The sequence below is a fragment of the Salmo salar genome, chromosome ssa27 (assembly GCF_905237065.1).
Source record: "Salmo salar chromosome ssa27, Ssal_v3.1, whole genome shotgun sequence".
Classification (NCBI taxonomy): Eukaryota; Metazoa; Chordata; class Actinopteri; order Salmoniformes; family Salmonidae; genus Salmo; species Salmo salar.
In genome coordinates, this window is record NC_059468.1 from 28,975,905 (window position 1) to 28,994,275 (window position 18,371).

General features: G+C 45.0%; 1 protein-coding gene and 1 pseudogene across 1 annotated transcript; one reads left to right on the forward strand and one right to left on the reverse strand.

Moving 5' to 3' along the window:
* The first annotated feature begins 2,784 nt into the window (after positions 1-2,784).
* On the forward strand, positions 2,785-15,864 carry LOC106588874 (polypeptide N-acetylgalactosaminyltransferase 15). The gene is made up of 10 exons (XM_014178376.2): positions 2,785-3,849; positions 4,087-4,253; positions 7,640-7,844; positions 8,284-8,445; positions 8,581-8,698; positions 13,605-13,799; positions 14,434-14,565; positions 14,705-14,806; positions 14,945-15,088; positions 15,208-15,864. The coding sequence occupies exons 1-10, from the start codon at positions 3,320-3,322 to the stop codon at positions 15,406-15,408; spliced, it is 1,956 nt and encodes a 651-aa protein (XP_014033851.1). The 5' UTR covers positions 2,785-3,319; the 3' UTR covers positions 15,409-15,864.
* Positions 15,865-15,966: 102 nt separating this feature from the next.
* On the reverse strand, positions 15,967-17,624 carry LOC106588879 (histone-lysine N-methyltransferase PRDM9-like; annotated as a pseudogene).
* Positions 17,625-18,371: the final 747 nt, after the last annotated feature.

Consider the following 18,371-nt stretch of genomic DNA (forward strand, 5'->3'; position numbering starts at 1 on the left):
CCAATGCCAATAAAGCCCCTTAAATTCAAATTGAAAGCGGAGAGAGCAAGACTGAAGTGCAGTACTTCTAAACCTCCAGCTGAGTGCAGCACTATTCCGTCTCAGTGAGCCCCAGTCTATCCAGACATAACAAGACTCCAGACTCTACACGTCACTGACTGCAAAAACAAAAATAGGAATGTTTTCAGACCAGCAATCCAGGCATGGTACCCTGAATATCACCCAAAACCAACACCATTAATCACATCTGTACAACCAGAGGATACTAACATTGATTACTGTGAAGAGTACACAGACTACCCAGAGTTGAGAAGAACAGGTCACACTCTTGTTGGGTATAGTGGGGAAGGGAGTGTGTCTAGCCATGTCATGACCCTGGACCGTGAGTGTGTTTTCGGTGTGTGTGTGTTTTCAGAGTGTGTGTGTGTGTGTGTACGTGTTTAAGTGTGTATGGTGTAAAAACTTCTACAACTGCACCATCGAGAGCATCCTGACCGGTTGCATCACCGCCTGGTATGGCAACTGCTCGGCATCTGACCGTAAGGCGCTACAGAGGGTAGTGTGTACGGCCCAGTACATCACTCAGGCCAAGCTTCCTGCAATCCAGGACCTATATAATAGGCGGTGTCAGAGAAAATCCCATAAAATTGTCAGAGACTCCAGTCACCCAAGTCATACACTGTTTTTTCTGCTACCGCACGGCAAGTGGTACCGGAGCGCCAAGTTTAGGACCAAAAGGCTCCTTAACAGCTTCTAGCCCCAGCCATAAGACTGCTGAACAATTCATCAAATGGCCACGGGACTGTTATATTGACCCCCCCACCAATTTGTTTTATACAATGCTGCTACTCACTGTTTATTATCTATGCATAGTCACTTCATTTTGATTTGTGCATGTGTGCCTGTATGTGTGTTAGGGGCTGTTGGTTACAAGCAAGCACTTTCCCTCTCCCTACTTACAGCACTGCATGGCTTCTAGAGGGGGAAGGAATGCAGGAACATTCCTGAGGAGGATGCGTGGGTCGAGCTGTGTGTGTGTGTGTGCAGAGTCTACATCCTTGTATGTCTGTTTGTGTGGTGGTCTGGGAATTTAGATGTTTCTCTTTTGGCAGGAGGGTGGATCATACGGAAACGTTCTTCTGTGTGCAGATGGAAATGTACTGTTCTTTAATTGGGTAAATGACTTATGAGTTCCATCCTATTAGATCAACTAAAGGTCAAGGGGTCAACAACCTGTTCTGTGCCATGTCAATTGGCAGTAGGGGGAGGGACTAAATACATGAAACATTCTGTACAACTTCTGTCCTGATTTTTAACAGTTCGACTGAAAGGTCTCTCTGTCCTCTTTCTCACATTCCCCTCTTTCATTTTCTTGATAGATCCTCTTACCTCTCGCCCCCTCTGTCACTTAGTCTGTCTTTCTCTCTCCCTTACTTTACGCTCTCTTCACCTCTCTTCCCTTCCCTCTCTTTCCTTTTCATCCTCTCCTTCACTCTATCTCTTTCTCGGCTTCTCTCTCTCCAGGTATGTCCTCCTGTGTAATCAGGTGTAGGGTGACGTTTCCGTTAGACGCTGATCTTGGGTCAGTTTTTCATTGTCCCCACTAATGGTTAATGTTAGGATTTGGGGAGGGAAAGCTGATCCTAGGAAAGACTTCACCCTTGAGCCACCAGAGCCCTGTGGACAGCATCATTACCCAGGGGCCTCAGGGAGAATGATGTCTCTGCCCTGTCATCCTGACCAGGGGGAGGCTTTAGAGGTGGACACACAGATCCTACCACCCACTCACTCAATGTAATTACAGAGAAACTAATGCTAAAGACTGAACTAACTGTCAACAGTACCCAACACCTACAGACAGGCATGCCAAGACAGAACTAATTCTGTCAACACTGCCCAACACTAACAGAACTAACTCTGTCTTGGAATGCCTGTCTGTTAGTGTTGGGTAGTATTGACAGAGTGATGACATAAGTAGAGACACATACAGAGAGTCAAGATAGAGATAGACATGACTATGTAGACCGTTTTCTATTGTTGTCCTGTTATCATCACACTGTGGCCCATTTCAACACTTCTCCAAATGCACCTTCACACTGTAGCATTACAGCCTACTGTTGAAATGGGCCACAGTGTGCTGATAACAGGACAACAATAGAAAACGCATGGTTCTCATATAAAATATGATGAAACTAAAAGTCTACGAAGGGAGGGAAGAGGAGACTTTGGGCGGTGTGGAGCCAGGCACCCTGCTTCCAACAGCAGGGAAGAAAACAGCCACGGTGGCTGCCAAGAATCAATGTGAAAACCGGAGAGATCGAGTCTGCAGCCGCCGGCTTCACAGCGCAAACAGCCAGTCATGGGACCGCGAGGCCGTTGGCCAGCTGGCCCGGGTAATAACTCTGATGTCTGACCGGGGAGTGATGCTGCCTCGAGCTAGCCGCGAGGAGGGGCGCAGTACTCGCATACACAAATAAACTATGGGCTCGATTCAATCCGTAGCGCTGGAAATCAGCTCGGTAGCGCGATTGAGCCGACATATGCAGCGTTATACTATGAATGTAGTCTCCGAACGCGGGAATGCTTTACATTTCTATCTCGCTGTAGCTCAGGTCATCAGCGCTAAGGGTTGAATCGAGGCCTATGTTGATGACAATCTGTTCTCCGTTTATGTTTCCCCTTCTTTTAGAAGTTGACATCAGATATAATGATGGCTAAATATTTTCTTGTGACAGATATATAGAATTTTAGCCATATTTGGATGATTTAATGTGTTTTTGTTATTTGCCTCTATTTTCTATTCACTTATAGGGCTATAGGCCTGGATATTGATTTCCTAAACTGTTATTGCCATTTAGTCATTACGGTGATAGAGCAAGCAAGGTGTTTGAACAGGTGTGGCCTTCAAATCCGCTATTCTTGCAGGGGTTAATTCTCGCGTTAGGACCACAGGGGCGCGGTGGAAGGACATATTTTACGCACCTCACTCCAACAGCAATGAGTATCACAGAACAAGGGACATAAGCGGAAACCACATTTGTCGGAGGTGAAACGAAGCGCTAACGTGTTCAGCGCTGCAGGTCTTTGGAAGGACACCGTTATGGACAAAAACTAAAGAACAACATCTATGCGTAATTCCATTTGGTCATGATTACGGACTATCCATTGCAAGACTGAAACGTCATGGTTAAAAAGTTGTAGCCAAAAGGTGCAGCATCTGACCATGTTGTCCCCAGTCAAATTTGATGAGGGGAATAAGATTCAGCGCTGACTTCTCTATGTGAACCCGTCCCTCTCCTCTCTCTCTCTCCCTCTCACCATGCGGATTTGGAGCAGACCCAGACCATGCCGGCGGGTGATGCTCTGTCTCTGGTTACTTATCCTCGTTCTATCCGTGGCCACGTTGGCCCTCATGGACCTGGTCTTTCGGGATCAGACCCAGACACCGCCCAACTCGCCCCGCCGTCCCTTCCAGCGGCTCTCTGGTCCACCGGATTTGGAGGTGATCGTGGATTCCTGGGACCGTCTCAAACAGGAGCATAATCTCGGTCTCGCGCCGCTGAGCTCGCTGCAGGAGGACCAGCTTCTCCTCGTGCCCTCAACCCAGGTGAGGAACCCAGCTCCGCCGCCGAGGAAGGGGAGTTACCGGATGGTTATATCGAGCGCCAAGAAGGAATCAGCGGTCCCGGTGCTACCGACGCACGGGGATATGGGGAGACCGGTGCGGCTGAAGCTGGAGGGGCTAGAGAGGGACATGGAGAAGTCTGCTCTGCAGAAATACGGCTTCAACGAGCTGGTGAGCGAACGGATCTCACTGCACCGCAGATTGCCCGAGGCTCGCCATCCTTCGTAAGTGCCCTGCATGTTCCCAAGGAGCGCACCACGCCAAAAAAAGGTCTCTTCAACAACGTATCCAAAATAACTAGATAAGATAAGTCGACAAGAGCTATCAATGACAAATATGTAGTCTAATTTCAAGATCTCACTAACTACGAAATATGGTATATTGTTTAGTAAAGCTAATGGGTTCGTGCGTAATTACTCGTGCGTCTATACCCCTGTCAATCAATGGGAATGCTTTGACAGGTGCCTCGTTGAGCGTTACAGTGAGTCGCTGCCGTCCGCGAGCGTGGTGATATGTTTCCATGACGAGGCTTGGTCCACGCTCCTCCGCACCGTGCACAGCGTGCTCGACACTGCGCCCAAGGAGTACCTGCGCGAGGTCCTGCTCGTGGACGACCTCAGTCAGCATGGTGCGTGAAGAAGACAGTACTCAAACAATAGGCACGAGTTGTATCTAATTAGTCTAAAGTACCACTACAACATCACTGCATATCAGACGAAACTTGTTCACTCTATTCTCACCATATTCAACTATTTTCTAGTGCCAGATTCTGAATAGACCCCTAGCCCCCTAGCCCCCAAGTGTCCCAAACCCTTTTGCAGTTGTCTGAAAGGATAGGTCTTAGCATTATGACCAAACTTCCACCTATAATCCGAGTTGTGCTATGCCCATGTTATTACTGTACACATCCATCCCTGGGGTTCATTTGGAATTGGGCATACAGTACCAGTCAAAAGTTTGGACACCACTACTCATTCCAGGTTTTAAGAAAAAAACGATTTTCTACATTGTAGACTAATAGCGAAGACATCAAAACTATGAAATAACACATATGGAATAATGTAGTAACCCAAAAAGTGTTAAACAAATCCAAATATATTTTATATTTGAGATTCTTCAAAGTAGCCACCCTTTGCCTTGATGACAGCTTTGCACACTCTTGGCATTCTCTCAACCAGCTTCGTGAGGTAGTCACCTGGAATGCATTTCAATTAACAGGTGTGTCTTGTTAACTTGTTATGGATAGGGGGCAGTATTTTCACAGCCGGATAAAAAACATACCCGATTTAATCTGGTTATTACTCCTGCCCAGAAACTAGAATATGCATATAATTAGTAGCTTTGGATAGAAAACACTCCAAAGTTTCTAAAACTGTTTGAATGGTGTCTGTGAGTATAACAGAACTCAAATGGCAGGCCAAAACCTGAGAAGATTCTGTACAGGAAGTACCCTGTCTGACCATTTCTTGGCCTTCTTTGTCATCTCTATCCAAAACAAAGGATCTCTGCTGTAACGTGACACTTTCTAAGGCTCCCATAGGCTCTCAGAAGGCGCCAGAACGTTGAATGATGACTCTGCTGTCCCAGGCTGAAAAACAGTTGCGCATTTGGTAAGTGGTCGATCTGAGAACAATGGGACGGGCGCGTGCACGTGAAGAGTCCATTTTAGATTTTGAGTCTTTGAACGGAAAGGACGTCTCCCGGTTGGAATATTATCGCTTTTTTACGAGAAAAATCGCAAAAAAATTGATTTTAAACAGCGTTTCACATGCTTCGAAGTACGGTAATGGAATATTTTGAATTTTTTTGTCACGAAACGCGCCGGGCGCGTCACCCTTCGTTACCCTTCGGATAGTGTCTTGAACGCACAACAAAACGCCGCTATTTGGATATAACTATGGATTATTTGGAACCAAACCAACATTTGTTATTGAAGTAGAAGTCCTGGGAGTGCATTCTGACAAAGAACAGCAAAGGTAATCCAATTTTTGTTATAGTAAATCTGAGTTTGGTGAGTACCAAACTTGGTGGGTGTCAAATTAGCTAGCCCGTGATGGCGAGCTATCTACTCAGAATATTGCAAAATGTGCTTTCACCGAAAAGCTATTTTAAAATCGGACACCGCGATTGCATAAAGGAGTTCTGTATCTATAATTCTTAAAATAATTTATGTTTTTTATGAACGTTTATCGTGAGTAATTTAGTAAATTCACCGGAAGTGTTCGGTGGGAATGCTAGTTCTGAACGTCACATGCTAATGTAAAAAGCTGGTTTTTGATATAAATATGTACTTGGTTGATCAAAACATGCATGTATTGTATAACATAATGTCCTAGGAGTGTCATCTGATGAAGATCATCAAAGGTTAGTGCTGCATTTAGCTGTGGTTTTGGTTTTTGTGACATTATATGCTAGCTTGAAAAATGGGTGTCAGATTATTTCTGGCTGGGTACTCTGCTGACATAATCTAATGTTTTGCTTTCGTTGTAAAGCCTTTTTGAAATCGGACAGTGTGGTTAGATAAAGGAGAGTCTTGTCTTTAAAATGGTGTAAAATAGTCATATGTTTGAAAAATGGAAGTTTTCGGATTTTCGAGGAGTTTGTATTTTGCGCCACGCCTTATCATTGGATATTGGAGTGGTGTTCCGCTAGCGGAACGTCTAGATGTAAGAGGTTAAATGTTAATTTGTGGAATTTCTTTCCTTAATGCATTTGAGCCAATCAGTTGTGTTGTGACAAGTTAGGGGTGGTATACAGAATATCGCCCTGTTTGGTAAAAGACCAAGTCCATATTATGGCAAGAACAGCTCAAATAAGCAAAGAGAAATGACAGCCAATCATTACTTTAAGACATGAAGGTCATTCAATCCGGAAAATGTCAAGAAAAAAAATGTCAAGAAGTGCAGTCACAAAACACATCAAGCGCTATGATGAATCTGGTTCTCATGAGGACCGCCACAGGAAAGGAAGACCCAGAGTTACCTCTGCTGCAGAGGATAAGTTCATTAAAGTTACCAGCCTCAGTAATTGCAGCCCAAATAAATGCTTCACAGAATTCAAGTAACAGACACATCTCAACATCAACTGTTCAGGGAGACTGCGTGAATCAGGCCTTCATGGTCAAATTGCTGCAAAGAAACCACTTCTAAACGACACCAATAAGACGAAGAGACTTGCTTGGGCCAAGAAACACGAGCAATGGCCATTACACCGGTGGAAATCTGTCCTTTGGTTTGATGAGTCCAAATTTGAGATTTTTGGTTCCAACCGCCATGTCTTTGTGAGATGCAGAGTAGGTGAACGAATGATCTCTGCATGTGTGGTTCCCACCGTGAAGCATGGAGGAGGAGGTGTGATGGTGTGGGGGTGCTTTGCTGGTGACACTGTCAGTGATTTATTTAGAATTCAAGGCACACCTAACCAGCATAGCTACCACAGCATTCTGCAGTGATACACCATCCCATCTGGTTTGCGCTTAGTGGGACTATCATTTGTTTTTCAACAGGAAAATGGCTACTTTGAAGAATAAAGAAGGTTAAAGAAAATATATTTTGATTTGTTTAACACTTTTTTGGTTACTACATGACTCCATATGTGTTATCTCATAGTTTTGATGTCTTCACTATTATTCTACAATGTAGGTAATAGTAAGAATAAAGAAAAACCCTGGAATGAGTAGGTGTGTCCAAACTTTTGACTGGTACTGTGTGTGTCTGACCCTGACCCTGCCTCCCCTATCTGTAGGTCACCTGACCCTGCCTCCCCTATCTGTAGGTCACCTGACCCTGCCTCACCTATCTGTAGGTCACCTGACCCTGCCTCACATATCTGTAGGTCACATGACCCTGCCTCCCCTATCTGTAGGTCACCTGACCCTGCCTCCCCTATCTGTAGGTCACCTGACCATGCCTCCCCTATCTGTAGGTCACCTGACCCTGCCTCACCTATCTGTAGGTCACCTGACCCTGCCTCACCTATCTGTAGGTCACCTGACCCTGCCTCCCCTATCTGTAGGTCACCTGAAGAGTGTGCTGAGTGAGTATGTGTTGCTGCTGGAAGGGGTGCGTCTGGTCCGCAGCACGTGGCGTCTGGGCGTGGCAGGGTGTCGCTCTCTGGGTGCAGCCAGAGCTGTGGGGGAGGTACTGGTCTTCATGGACTCACACTGCGAGTGCCACAGGGGCTGGTTGGAACCACTATTGGAGCGAGTGGCACAGGACAGGTACACACACACACACACACACACACACAAAATGGCACAATGTATGTCTGTGTTTGTGTGGATCTGTCTCTGTGTATTATATCCAATCCTTAATTGCCTCCGGACCATGGTAGCTTGCTTGCTGAGCTGTATCCAGCAGGGTAGCAGCCATTTAGACTAGTTGATTAAACAGAGTCCTTTAATTGCCGCCTGGCACTACTCCATCTCTCTCGCTCTCTCTCCCTCAAACCTCTTAATTCCCTTCCTTAATCCCTGCTCTTCTTCTGTGATGTTTTATGAAATTATAGGTTATCATTGACCAATCATCTGTCTGCAGATTTACATCCATCAAATAAAATCTTAGGTTTTTAATCTTCTTTGTGAGAAAATGTTTCTGATCTAGTTCTAGGAGTTATATGAGTTTCCTCTGTGCCCAGTGTCTATCTCCTCCCATCTCCAGGACCAGAGTGGTGTCCCCCATCATAGACGTGATAGACTGGCAGACGTTCCAGTACAACGCCACCCAGTGGCCACACAGGGGAGTGTTTGACTGGAGACTGGACTTCAACTGGGAAACCCTGTCCCAACAGGAAGACCAGGATTCACCAGTGGAGCCTGTCCAGTAAATATAGTCTGACCTCTGGAATACTACAGTGAAATAAAGAGATTACAGACATGTCCAGCTCAAAATCAACCCCTAGTAGTACCTATCCCTGTCTACTCTTTTGATATTTCCTCTCCTTTCATGGTCCTATAGGAGTCCGGCGTTGGAGGGCGTGGTCTTAGCAATTGACAGACACTTCTTCCAGAGCGTGGGTGGTTATGATCCGGGCATGCTGTTCTGGGGGGCGGAGCATATGGAGTTGTCCATCAGGGTAAAGAAGCGACGTTATTTATTTGTATTTATTTATTTCATCTTTATTTAATCAGGTAGGCTAGTTGAGAACAAGTTCTCATTTACAACTGCGACCTGGCCAAGATAAAGCAAAGCAGTGCGACACAAACAACAACACACAGTTACACATAAACAAACATACAGTAGAAAAAGGACCTCTACACCAGGCGGTGTCAGAGGAAGGCCCTAAAAATTGTCAAAGACCCCAGCCACCCCAGTCATAGACTGTTCTCTCTACTACCGCATGGCAAGCGGTACCGGAGTGCCAAGTCTAGGACAAAAAGGCTTCTCAACAGTTTTTACCCCCAAGCCATAAGACTCCTGAACAGGTAATCAAATGGCTACCCAGACGGACTATTTGCATTGTGTGCCCCCCCAACCTCTCTGTTCATCATATATGCATAGTCACTTTAACCATATCTACATGTACATACTACCTCAATCAGCCTGACTAACCGGTGTCTGTATGTAGCCTCGCTACTTTTATAACCTCACTACTGTATATAGCCTGTCTTTTTACTGTCGTTTTATTTCTTTACTGACCTATTGTTCACCTAATACCTTTCTTGCACTATTGGTTAGAGCCTGTAAGTAAGCATTTCACTGTTAGGTTTACACCTATTGTATTCGGGGCACGTGACAAATAAACTTTGATTTGATTTTAAAAAGTCTAAGTGTGTAAGTGAGGTAAGATAAGGGAGGTAAGGCAATAAATAGGCCATAGTGGCGAAATAATTACAATTTAGCAATTAAACACTGGAGTGATAGATGTGCAGAAGATGAATGTGCAAGTAGAGATACTGGGGTGCAAAGGAGCAAAAATGAATAAATAAATAAATAAATAACAGTATGGGGATGAGGTAGTTAGATGGGCTATTTACAGATGGGCTGTGTACAGGTGGAGTGATCTGTGAGCTGCTCTGACAGCTGGTGCTTAAAGTTAGTGAGGGAGATATAAGCCTCCAGCTTCAGTAATTTTTGCAGTTTGTTCCAGTCATTGGCAGCAGAGAACTGGAAGGAGAGGCGGCCAAAGGAGGAATTGGAACTGGGGGTGACCAGTGAAATACACCTGCTGGAGCGCGTGCTACGGTTGGGTGCTGCTATGGTGACCAGTAAGCTGAGATAAGGCAGGGCTTTACCTAGCAAAGACTTATAGATGACCTGGAGCCAGTGGGTTTGGAGACGAATATGAAGTGAGCGCCAGCCAACGAGAACATACAGGTCGCAGTGGTGGGTGGTATAAGGGGCTTTGGTGACAAAACGGATGGCACTGTGATAGACTGCATCCAGTTTGCTGAGTAGAGTGTTGGAGGCTATTTTGTAAATGACATTGCCGAAGTCAAGGATCGGCAGGATAGTCAGTTTTACAAGGGTATGTTTGGCAGCATGAGTGAAGGATGCTTTGTTGCGATATAGGAAGCCAATTCTAGATTTAATTTTGGATTGGAGATGCTTAATGTGCATCTGGAAGGAGAGTTTACAGTCTAACCAGACACCTAGGTATTGGTAGTTGTCAACATATTCTAAGTCAGAACGGTCCAGAGTAGTGATGCTAGTCGGGCGGGCAGGTGCGTGCAGCGATCGGTTGAAGAGCATGCATTTAGTTTTACTAGCATTTAAGAGCAGTTGGAGGCCACGGAAGGAGAGTTGTATGGGATTGAAGCTCGTCTGGAGGTTAGTTAACACCGTGTCCAAAGAAGGGCCAGAAGTATACAGAATGGTGTCGTCTGCGTAGAGGTGGATCAGAGAATCACCAGCAGCAAGAGCGACATCATTGATGTATACAGAGAAAAGAGTCGGCCCGAGAATTGAACCCTGTGGCACCCCCATAGAGACTGCCAGAGGTCTGAACAACAGGCCCTCCGATTTGACTCACTGAACTCTGTCTGAGAAGTAGTTGGTGAACCAGGCGAGGCAGTCATTTGAGAAACCAAGGCTGTTGAGTCTGCCGATCAGAATGTGGTGATTGACAGAGTCGAAAGCCTTGGCCAGGTCGATGAATACAGCTGCACAGTATTGTCTCTTATCGATGGCGGTTGTGATATCGTTTAGGACCTTGAGCGTGGCTGAGGTGCACCCATGACCAGCTCTGAAACCAGATTGCATAGCGGAGAAGGTACGGTGGGATTCGAAATGGTCGGTGATCTGTTTGTTAACTTGGCTTTCGAAGACCTTAGAGAAGCAGGGTAGGATAGATATAGGTCTATAGTAGTTTGCCTCTAGAGTGTCTCCCCCTTTGAAGAGGGGGTTGACCGCAGCAGCTTTCCAATCTTTGGGGATCTCAGATGATACGAAAGAGAGGTTGAACAGGCTAGTAATAGGGGTTGCAACAATTTCGGCTGATAATTTTAGAAAGAGAGGGTCCAGATTGTCCAGCCCGGCTGACATGTAGGGGTCCAGATTTTGCAGCTCTTTCAGAACATCAGCTATCTGGATTTGGGTGAAGGAGAAATGGGTGAGGCTTTGGCAAGTTGCTGTGGGGGGTGCAGGGCTGTTGACCGGGGTAGGGGTCGCCAGGTGGAAAGCATGGCCAGCCATAGAAAAATGTTTATTGAAATTCTCAATTATCGTGGATTTATCTGTGGTGACAGTGTTTCCTAGCCTCAGTGCTGTGGGCATCTGGGAGGAGGTGGTCATATTCTCCATGGACTTTAGAGTGTCCCAGAACTTTTTTGGAGTTTGTGCTACAGGATGCAAATTTCAGTTTGAAAAAGCTAGCCTTTGCTTTCCTAACTGCCTGTGTATATTGGTTCCTAACTTCCCTGAAAAGTTGCATATCACAGGGCTATTCGATGCTAATGCAGTACAGCACAGGATGTTTTTGTGCTGGTCAAGGGCAGTCAGGTCTGGAGTGAAGCAAGGGCTATATCTGTTCCTGGTTGTACATTTTTTGAATGGGGCATGCTTATTTATGATGGTGAGGAAAGCACTTTTAAAGAATAACCAGGCATCCTCTGCTGACGGAATGAGGTCAATATTCTTCTAGGATACCCGGGCCAGGTCGATTAGAAAGGCCTGTTCGCTGAAGTGTTTTAGGGAGCGTTTGACAGTGATGAGGGGTGGTTGTTTGACCGCAGACCCATTATGGACGCAGGCAATGAGGCAGTGATTGCTGAGATACTGGTTGAAGACAGCAGAGGTGTATTTGGAGGGCAGGTTGGTTAGGATGACATCTATGAGGGTGCCCGTGTTTACGGATTTGGGGTTGTACCTGGTAGGTTCATTGATAATTTGTGTGAGATTGGAGGCATCAAGTTTAGATTGTAGGATGGCCGGGGCGTTGAGCATGTCCCAGTTTAGGTCACCTAAAAGCACGAGCTCTGAAGATAGATGGGGGGCAATCAATTCACATATGGTGTCCAGGGCACAGAAGGTGGTCTATAGCAAGCGGCAACAATGAGAGACTTGTTTCTGGAAAGGTGGATTTGTAAAAATCCACCTTGGTTATGGTTATGACCATAGAGGTATAATAAGAACTAGAGACTTCGTCCAAGATATCCAACCGTTGTTGTCAACGTAATCCACTAACATTTGCCGATTAACAGACCGTCTGTATCCGGGTTGCATACGGCCCAACTTCATATTCGCACTAGCACTCAGTGCCCATGGAGAGCAGCTCAAGCAGTGAAGACATCATCACGTCATCCAAAACATGCCAGACATTGGATGAATATAAAATGTTAATATCTTCGGCTGTGAGTGATGGAGGAAAAAAATAGTCCTCAGCGAAAATTCAAATTCAAATTATAAATTTTGCTTGGGAAGTAATGTGTGATTCTGTCACTTTCATTTTTTACATTACATTTTAGTAATTTAGCAGACGCTCTTATCCAGAGCAACTTACAGTAGCGAATGCATACATTTTCATACATTTCATTTCATGCATTTTCTTTTTGTACTGGCCCCCTGTGGGAATCGAACCCACAACCCTGGCGTTGCACACACCATGCTGGGCTTGCAAACACCATGCTCTACAAACTGAGCCACAGGGATTGACATTATAATAATTCAATGGATGTTTAGTGAAGCGTTACAGGTCCCGCGATATAAATATAAGGTCATTTTCGATTGAGCCGACATATGTAGCATTTACCAAGAATACAGTCTCCACTATTGTGGGAAACATTGCCTTTAAATTTCAATCACGCTGTAAAGCTGACCTTCCACAATGGGGATTGAATAGGCCACAATTGGCCCAGCGTCGTCCGGGTTAGGCCGTCATTGTAAATAAGAATTTGTACTTAACTGACTTGCCTAGTTAAATAAAGGTTAAATAAAAACAATAAAAATAGAGCCCTAAAGTGTCTTATTAGGAATTTTCAAATCTGACTTCTCTATGTGGGGGGTGTATGGAGCTGTGCATCAGGGTAAAGGGGGAGGTTATATATGGAATGCAAAGGGCTGATTGATGATGGAATGTCTCACTAGCAGGATTATGTAGCATGTTACATATGGGCCCTGGTCGAAAGTAGTGCACTAGTGAATAGGGTGCCGTTATGGAATGTTTATATCCATCATGGAATGTTTAATTGAAATTATGGTTTGGAATGATGAGCAAACGGAAACCTTGGGAAATAAAGAGGAATAGGATCGCAGTGTACTGTTGGTTGATAGTGTATTTGCAGACAGGTGTCAGTGAATGTGAGTTTTTGTGATCCTAGCAATTTAAGATTCACACATACATCTTCATTTGAAGGACATTTTGACAATATAGCGAAAGTAATGGAGTCTGAGTGGAGACACACCTGTCTGCATCTGTGGAGCTTAGATGGGCGGATGATTCTACAAGGCTTCTGTAGATTGGGCTGCTCATCTTGGTGAAGTCATATTCCAACAAAAAAGGTGATGGCATCTCCGTCTCTGTCTGTCTGTTTGTCCCGGTCCAGGTGTGGTTGTGTGGGGGCTCCATGGAGGTGGTCCCCTGCTCCAGAGTTGCTCACTTGGGGCACCATCACCAGCCCTATACCCTCCCTGACCAAGACATCCTCCAGAGGAACAAGATACGCATCGCTGACACCTGGCTGGATGGCTTCAGGAAAATCTACTATAAGAGAGATACACTAGCTCACTTCATCAGGCAGGTAGGGTGTGTGTATGCGGTGTGTGCACGTGTGTGTGTGCGTGTATTTATATCTATAGGCGTGTGTGTGTACTGAGTGTACAAATCATTAGGATCACCTTCCTAATATTGAGTTGCACCCCCTTTTGCTCTTGGGGCATGGACTACAGGGATGCTGGCCCATATTGACTCCAATGCTTCCCATAGTTGTGTCAAGTTGGCTGGATGTCCTTTGGTTGGTGGACCATTCTTGAAACACACGGGAAACTGTTGAGCGTGAAAAACCCATCAGCGTTGCAGTTCTTGACCCGATCAGGTGCACCTGGAACCTACTACCATACCCTGTTCAAAGGCACTTAAATGTTGTCTTGCCTATTCACCCTCTGAATGGCACACACACAATCCATGTCTCAATGGTCTCAAGGCTTAAAAATCCTTCTTTAACCTGTCTCCTCCTCTTCATCTACACTGATTGAAGTGGATTTAACAGGTGACATCAATAAGGGATTATAGCTTTCACCTGGATTTACCTGGTCAGTCTGTCATGGAAAGAGCAGGTGTCCTTAATGTTTTGTACAATCAGTGTATGTTTGTTTGCGCATGTCTGTGTCTGGCATTGATCTCAAATGAATGTATGTGTCCTGTTCCCTGTGCAGTCTGAGAGTCCTAACATTACAGAGCTAGTCAGACTGAAGAAGAGACTGGGCTGCCGTAACTTCCACTGGTTCCTGACTAACATCTACCCAGACCTCTATATACCCCAGGACAGACCTTCACTCTCAGGGGAGGTAGGACTTACCCCCCCACACACACTTGTATAGCTATTATATCATTATCCTCATACTTTGACTAATATATTGTGTTATTCTTGTGCTGTATGTTGAACATGAATGTATCATGTAACATATTGTGCCTGTACGTTTGAAGCTGTACAATGTTGGCACTGGCTATTGTGCGGATTACCCTGGACGACGGGGTCCACAGGGCGCCACTATGGACATAGCACCCTGCAGTGGCAATGGCTACCAGGTAACCATGACAATGATGATGACAATGGTGATGATGATATTGGAGACAGTGAGAGCAGATCCTAAATCAAAAGATCATGATGATGCTGTTGTAGTGATGAAGACTAAAGTTTTACTCCCCTGTCTGTTCTCTCTTCAGCACTGTGAGCTGAACTCCATGGGAGAGGTGCGCTGGGGGCCAGCGGGACGGCTGTGTTTCCACGCCCAAGGGGAGAGGGTGGTACTAACACCGTGCCCCGCCCATCAGCCGCCCCGCAACAAACCACAGTGGAGGGTCATCAAGGTCAGTGAATGAAGTGTATGAAGTGTTACTTATTTAGGTGTTTGTAATTTGACACAGATATAATAATAATAATAATAATAATACAGACAATTAATAATTGATAGATTTTTTTTCTTCAGCTGAGTGGCCAGGTGGTTCACTTGCAGACCCAGAGATGTCTGGAAGCTGTGAAGGAGGAGGGGGGTAAGCAGCAGAGGGACACAGGAGGTCACCAGAGAGGGGGCAACGCTACCCAGAAGGGTCTGTTCCTGCGCCCCTGTGCCCATCAGCCCCGGCAACAGTGGCACTTCGAGCAGCTAGTTGTCCCTAAAGGGGCCTGAGACGGACTTGAAGTATAGTTACAGTACATTGCCTAAAGGCACATAATAAAAGCGCATGTTGTAAGGAGCCAGTTTCATAAGTGGGTCTCTATGGGCAAGAGGTTTAAGGCTAAATTCAATAGTAATGTTGATGTGGCTTTACTGTATGTCTGTATATTCTTTGCAATGGCTTGTGGAATCAGCATCTTGCCTGTATTTAGATTTTGTTTCTGTTTTAAGGACATATAATGCAAGTTCTATGGTGTGAACATAATTTAACCATAAATCACAGAGGAAATAAGCTGTATGATTTTGTACAATGCTGCACATAAAGGAATATTCTATATTATGAAATTGCCAGATTTAGTTAACGAATAGCTTATAATGTAGGCTTAATGGTGACCGAATCCTTTAGAATAATTTAGAAGTGCAAACAATCAAGATTTTTCATCCTGAATAAAATATCTAACAAAAGTATCAATAGTATGGTGTGTGGATGTTTCAATGTATAAATGTCTCCAAGCTCAGAAGTAACCTAGGCCTACACAATTCCGACAATTCAGATGGCAGACTGATCAATTCGCTGACTGATAGAACAGGCATTGCCACCTTTATTACCAGGAGAGTCAGCATACAATCATCTTCTGTACATATTCAATTAAATAAGTACAAAAAGGGTGTCTGTTAATCACACAATCCAACTATAATCTACTAATGATGTGCCAATGTATTCCATGACTATACTGTTAATGTTATCATTTCACTGTAGAGGATTAATCTCCAAGTGATTCCTATGAATACAATGAGTTTCATAATAAAGGTGTTATATAAAAAAAAGTCCTATCCTGATCATTTACGACATCTAGGCAGGTGTTTGGAGAGGTGCTTTCCGAGTGAAGCTGAAAAGGCAGAGTGGGCAGGGATACGGTCTTTATGTGGATTTTGACGTGACTTTGTTCATAAAAGCTCTTCCCACATTCTTGGCAGGAGTATGGCTTCATATGAAGGTGAGTCTGGCTCCTCATGTGACTGGTCAGAGAACCATAGTGGTTAAACCGGTTGGAGCATTCAAGGAATTCAAATGGCTTTTCCCCAGTGCAGAGGAGCTTGTGTTTAGAGAGATCCCCAGACTGAGTGAAGCTTTTCCCACACTCACTACAGGTGTATGGTTTCTCACCTGTGAAAGTCAGATCATGTTTTTTTCTAAAAAACTGTTTGTCACACACTGTGCAGTGTAACTGTGTAACTTAAACAACCCAAGCCTCAAGAACTCCCGCCCACAAATCCCACAGTGGTAGTTCTTCTCGTTGCTGTGGATCTTCAGTTTAAGATCAACTTTGTCATCAAAGTCTTTACCACACACAGAAAGGTCTGTCCCCTGAGTGTGTTCGCTGGTGAAGTGTCAGATGTGCCCTTCTTGCATACTGCTTGTCTCATTGGGAGCAGGAGAACTTGCTTTCCCCAGTGTGAACAGACAGGTGAGTCCAGAGGAGCGACTTCTGTTTGAAAGCCTTCCCGTAGTACCGGCATTTGAACGGCTTGAGTCCCGAGTGTATTAACAAGTGATAACGGTAACTGCTGTTCTCTGAGAAGCACTTGCCGCACTCCTTGCTTTCATAAGGCTTCTCTCCGGTGTGGCTGAATATGTGAATGTCCAGGCTCATAGGAGTACTGACGATTTCCCCAGACAGACCACAGGCTTAGTGTCCTTAGGTTTAGAGCCCTCTGGTTCATGCCACCGGTAAGGCCCCAGTCCCCAGCAATTCTCAAAGCCTTTCCCACAGTCGGAGCAACCAATGTGTCCATTGGTGCGAAAAACTGCCATTTTGTACAAATTCTTGCAGTGCTGCAGCAGGGTGCCCAGGTACGAAAATCTGCAGGCAGAGGTGGAGTTTCCCCGTAACGCTGGGGGGATGGGCAGGTTTCTGAGGAAGGGCAGAGGGGTGGGCCTGGCATGTGTGGATGTCTAGCTGTCATGGGGTGTGGAATATACAGCTACACTGGGAACATCTGTTTGTGAGGGCGTGTACCGTTTTACTCTTTGAGACATGGCTTTTCAACATGGCCAGGTACTGCTTCTGGTGTTTGGTCTTGATGTGGTTCTCCAGGAAGTAACAGTCAGTGAAGGAGATGGTGCAGTGTGGACAAGGTAAGAACTTCAGAGAAGAGACTGAGGTAGAGGGATAGAGGTGGAAGGAGGGACTGAGAGGTGGAAGGAAGGTAGAAAAAGAGAACATAATAAATAAATAATCCCTGTCGATATCAAATTAAAATCTTCAGTAATTCATCAACCATTTAAACTGCAATGTTGCGACTACACTATGTACGAACAGTATGTCCTACCTTGATTGTTGTCTTCATCCCTTCTGGCAACCGTCTCATCCTTCACCAAACATACTTTTCTCTCAGTCTGAGAAGAATCTTAACCACCACTTTATAGATTACAAAGATTAAGAAACCACAGTAAGCATAAACCAACAATCTAATTGCTCTTGTCTAGTTACTAACTGTCACATGTTGGGAATTATTACTAACTCCTCTTACATCAGACAACCTTGTTAGTATCACCACAGGACTCCTCCATATCCTGCTACACCTGGTCGGTTGGGTGGAATATGTTTGATGTTATTTGATGTGCTTTTGCTTCTCCAGCAAGGACCATTTGGAATGGTCGGTCACCCATTTCCTTCCTTTCAAGGTATGTTGGTTCTTTATTTATTTGGATGGAGTTGAAAGTAACCCAATTAATGTTGGACTGTTTAGTCCTCTTGGTTCTGTTACATTGCTTTTTCCCAGATGTGTTATTCATCTTGTAGACTTGAGTCTGCACCTTCCTTTTCCTTTGAATTGCGTGGAAAGACCAGTTGGGATAAGGGGACAACACCATTTTTCACCCCTGGATTGAGGTACATTTTCCAAACCATATCTTGCGCTGGTTTCGTTGATGTCGTAATCTAAACAGGAAGTCTGTCCGACCACAGTGC